At 42.3% G+C, this 4,820-nt stretch overlaps 1 protein-coding gene across 1 annotated transcript; it reads right to left on the reverse strand.

Annotated features, from left to right (window-relative positions):
• cited4a (Cbp/p300-interacting transactivator, with Glu/Asp-rich carboxy-terminal domain, 4a) lies at positions 1 to 4,472 on the reverse strand. Its single transcript, XM_027164977.2, has 2 exons — positions 4,314 to 4,472; positions 1 to 3,131 (listed from the first exon to the last, which is right to left on the reverse strand). The coding sequence occupies exon 2, from the start codon at positions 3,114 to 3,116 to the stop codon at positions 2,409 to 2,411; it is 708 nt and encodes a 235-aa protein (XP_027020778.1). The 5' UTR covers positions 3,117 to 3,131; positions 4,314 to 4,472; the 3' UTR covers positions 1 to 2,408.
• Positions 4,473 to 4,820: the final 348 nt, after the last annotated feature.

The raw sequence follows: 4,820 nt of genomic DNA on the forward strand, positions 1-4,820 counted from the left end.
TTCATTAAATAAATATTTTTTATTATCAGTGAAAATAAATACATTTTCTTAAGATAGAATCAACAACATTTTAAAAAGCATTTCTGGGAGTGAGGTTATGGAGAGAAACAAAGCCAAAGAAATCAAGCCAGGGGTCCATGTACAATGCCGCACATACAACGTGTAATCATATGTCTGGAGGAAGCCAGCAGTCTAGACACAGGCATAAGGGAAGGCGAAATCACCTGAATGTTTAAGGTACACAAAGGGACTGTGGATGAACACTTGGATGTATGCCGTGCAGACCTGCAAAAGTTCCCTTCACGTATAAGCAATTTATCAGAGTCCCTTTTTTTTAATAATAATAATATTGCTCACCAATGGTGCAGCTTCACTAGTGTGCTACAGTATAGGAATTCAACATCGGTCACAATGGACGTTAACTTACACGACTTGTCCTTAACTCATTCGTCGATTTTTAGCGGTGTTGACCTTGAATAATGTTCAGTAATGTAGGAATCACAATAAATGGTCCAACAGATATTTTGGCCTTGTGTATCCTTGAGTTCTCAGTTTTGTTCATCCCAGACTAGGATGTGGCTCAGGCATATTCCCATGAGCTGGGTGGGTTAAGAAGGAAGTGGAGCACAGTTTTAGTGGAAGAAAACTACTTTCGACATTTCGGCTACTCCTATACAAAGCCCAGCTGAGATAAGCAAATACCATAACCTCACCACAGGGAAGAGGGGGAACTGCATCCTTCGGATACAAGTTACTAACAAAGCAATAATGTAGAAATTAATTAATTATTTCCATTTTGTAATTATGAGGCCACTGGAGAGAGTGGGTCCACTGACCTCAATTAAGAAGAAGAGTGTATCTGTGTATGGGTGTGTGTGTTTGTGCATAAAATCAGTGGTGAACCTGCAACGTAAGCTTATATACTCAGAGACATGGTATAGTGCTACCATGAGAGCATGAAAATTTGTAATAAGGACAACAATGCACATGGAGACTGGTTCAAACAATAGCTTAACATTCGGGAAAATTTAAACAGGTGGCAAAAAAAACAAGATATTGCCGTAGAATACAACGCTGTCCTCATCTACTTAGCGGCTTGCTACAAGATATCACTGAGCAATATGTGGTTTAAGGGACATTACACAGTGGCACTGTATCATCAAACTCAAGTTTTTCACAGTATAATGACATTCTAAAGACATCTACTGACCATTTATGAGCACTACATACATTTCATTTAGAGAAGTTGATGTCAAAAGCAAATGACATGTTATCTCTCGGAGGAACTACGACGTGCAACGTTTCGTGTTGCACTTCGACGAAATCTATGAATGAAGCCCCCATATTTTCCACTTAAAAACTATTGGTATGTCTCTTTTGTTGTTGTTGAAAAAGTAATGCTGCTCGTTTAAGGCAGTCCTGGATCTGAGACAAACCAGCAGGGTGCAGGCTCAGCAGTTAGCGACAGAAGCTAATAAGACATTCCAGTGCTTTCCAAGCTGTTTCTTGCTATCTCTAGAAGCATAAAGAGAGACAGCCTACAGTGAATGGTTGACACTTAAATGCCAGCCAGTTGATTTGGTTTAATTCAATCAAGTAGTAGAAACATTATGAGCATTCAAACTATGTCAACTGTGATCAAAAAGAAAAGTGGACACTTATGCTAACGTGGGTGTCTGGATGGATTTGACAGATTTTAGAGAAAAACTGAACAGTGTAAAATGACACTGTGAAAAATGACATATTTATAACCAGCTCCAGGTGTTACACCAATCCTAGGATCCTAAATGTTAGCTTTAGAGCGATGAAGGAATAATCGGTAGACTGTGTTGAAGTACCAGCCTTCAATACACCAAAAAAAAAAAACTCACTCAAACTTTTCTTCGCATTAACAAGCCTCTGGGAGCTTGTCTGATATAAAGCAGAATTGTCATATGATCTCAATAAATGTCCAGTTTTTGGTGACTAAATATATTTCTAAATGCCAGTGAAGCCCCCGGGGAGGCAAGGCAGGCTATATGCATTGTTCTAATCAGGGCTGATAAAGTGAAGTCACATTCAACCCTGGTCCGACTGAGCTACATCGTCACCCCAGGGGACTGATAAAAAACGTTGGTTGCTACCTCACAAAAACACACTTACAAAAGTTCAATCGCAGAGTTCAGCTCTTAAAAGAGCAGTGATCATTTGGAGAGAACCTCCCTTCTTTCTTTTCATTTGCAAACAAATAGGTCAGGCCAGAGTGTACTACATTGTGTATATATAGCATAACTTTACAGACAAAGTCACTCTCGCTTCAGACCAGTAAAACTGGCTTCCCTTGCACAAAATCCTCAGAATTTATACAAGCAACCATCCAACCAACTGACTAGGATCGATACAAAGTGAAACCAATACTAATTGGCTGCTCAGCAGCTGACAGTGTTAGGCTTCTGCTTGCAAACAAAGTCTGAGAAGAAGTCAAACTCATTCTGACCCAGTGAAAGTTCAGGCAGCTCTTGCACCCTGTCCAAGCCCAGTTCCAGCACAAGAGATGTGAGGACTTCCTCATCAATCAAGTCTGTATCCATGACGTTGAGGCCCAACGTTGGGCCACCCATCCCCATCTGCATGCCTGCCAGTTGGTTTGGAGCCATCCTGTATGGACCACCGGGTCCCATGTGGTGTCCATTCCCAGGCCCGAGAGGAATCCCGTGGTACTGGGTGTTGAGTTTCTGCAGGTGCATGCTGGCCATGAGCTGCTGAGATGTTAGACCTCCTCCGCCCATATACTGCTGCTGATGCTGCTGCTGCTGTTGAGGTGGTTGACTCTGCGGATGCATGTGATGTTGAGCTTGAGGGTGCTGTGGTCCCGGCTGCTGGTTTGCTCCTGCGTACATCATATTACCTGTTTGCATCTGACTATGATGCCCGTTTCCCATCTGCCCGTTCATCATTGGCCCCATGCTGGCCCGCTGCCTCATCGCCGCCTCCAAAGAACCTTGTGGCCCTCTGTTGTAGTGCATCAGCTGGCCGTTCGGAAGGGTACGCATTCCTGGCTGGCCCATATGCTGAGGGTGATTGTTCATGCCCATGCGGAACCCATGACTCATGGGCATCATCATGTGATCAGCCATGGTTTGGAAGTGATGCTGCAAAAACAAGACAGGAATGTCAACATATCGCAAGAAAAAAAAAACATGCAACAATTCCTGACACACAAGCTGAACATGTCAAGAGTGAAAATATATCTAACCTTTACTTATATATATATATATATATATATATATATATTATATATATATAGATAGATAGATAGATAGATAGATAGTAGCTTTTACACTTATTTCTTGATACAAGGACTACAGTTTGTGATCAACCTGTGTGAAAAGTATTTCAGCTTGTCACCGAAGTTGGACACCAATGATTCCCGTCGAACACTTGCCTTTACTTATCCCTTAGAATGCCAGCAGCAGAGACAAAGCCTAGGTGTTTAGAGTATGAGTACTGTGCTGAGAAAACAATGCAGTCGTAGCAGACCTGAACCTCTGGGAGCATCACAACAAATATCAACCAGATCCCTAGACAAAGTGCTCAGCAAACAAAGCCTCGTTGAGAAACTGAACAGAGATACACAGCTTAAACTAAATAAGGATTTTGGGTCAAGTGATGTGATTCGAATAGAGAACTGAACTTTTTTTAAATTCCCTGGATAACAAAGTCAAGATACATTTTAAGATCAACCTTGAATATGGTCATGATGGAAAGATCAGTATCACTATATGGTTAAGTAGGATGACCTACAACATGCTGGTGCCATTAATTGTTATAAAAATCAGGATTTATATAGAAGCAACTGTTATACAACCTATAAATTCAGTGTGTCAGTGATCTTGGGGTGAGATAGGAAGGAGAAGAGGGAGAAGAAAAAAAACCGCATTATTTCTCTTTGTCCTTTCCACACGTCTCGACAAAAGATCTCCTGAATCATCTGACTTCTAAACCATCCCCAGTATCACCAGAACCAGCGGTGCAACAAAAAAGCCTCTTTCATCAAAGTGCAACAAAACACTTCAAAGCAAACTGGATTGTTTTTTTTTTTTTGTTTTTTTTAAAGGTGTATCCAGAACACTGAAGTATTTAACGCGTGCACTGGGGACATGCGCGCGTTTGGAACAAGATGAAACAACTTTTGCATGCATGAAGACACGGATAGGTCTCGGATGAGAACATTAATAATGCAGATCGTCCTATAAGACGCGTGCACGCGTGCATTAGACGTGTTTAAAGAAGAACACGCACGCATGCACGCGCGCGCGCACACACACACGTACCAGTGTAATTTGGCTCTTCCTTTCTGAAGAGTGTCCTTGCGTTTTCGTGGTATTCCAGAGTCACGCGCAGTGTTGCTTCTCTCTGCTCCAGTCCCTGATACGGGAGATCGCTTTCTGGGTCAACTCTGCGATTATATCTCTAGAGCGGAACAAAAAGGGGGCGGGGGATGGGCGTGGTGTTGCTGCACCCCGCCCACTTTGCTCTCGTTTCCTTTGTTGTGATTGGCTCATCGCTTTTAATCACCGCGCTGAGAAAACGATTGGCTTCAGAAGGTTTTTATGCGAACGGACGTACGTGTGATGTAAGCACGTACGCGCGTTTCCCCGGAAACTCTTCAGCGTGTGAAGACAAGACAAGACAAGACAACACAGCACAGCACGTCAGCGACGTGTGGTGGCTTTGTTCCTTCTTTAAGAGGAACAAAACGCAATTATTATGTAACACAGCTATTACATTTGCTGTAGGAAATATCCCTTTTCATTCTCCTCTCAGAACCTCTTAATAAA

The sequence above is a fragment of the Tachysurus fulvidraco genome, chromosome 7 (assembly GCF_022655615.1).
Source record: "Tachysurus fulvidraco isolate hzauxx_2018 chromosome 7, HZAU_PFXX_2.0, whole genome shotgun sequence".
Classification (NCBI taxonomy): domain Eukaryota; kingdom Metazoa; phylum Chordata; class Actinopteri; order Siluriformes; family Bagridae; genus Tachysurus; species Tachysurus fulvidraco.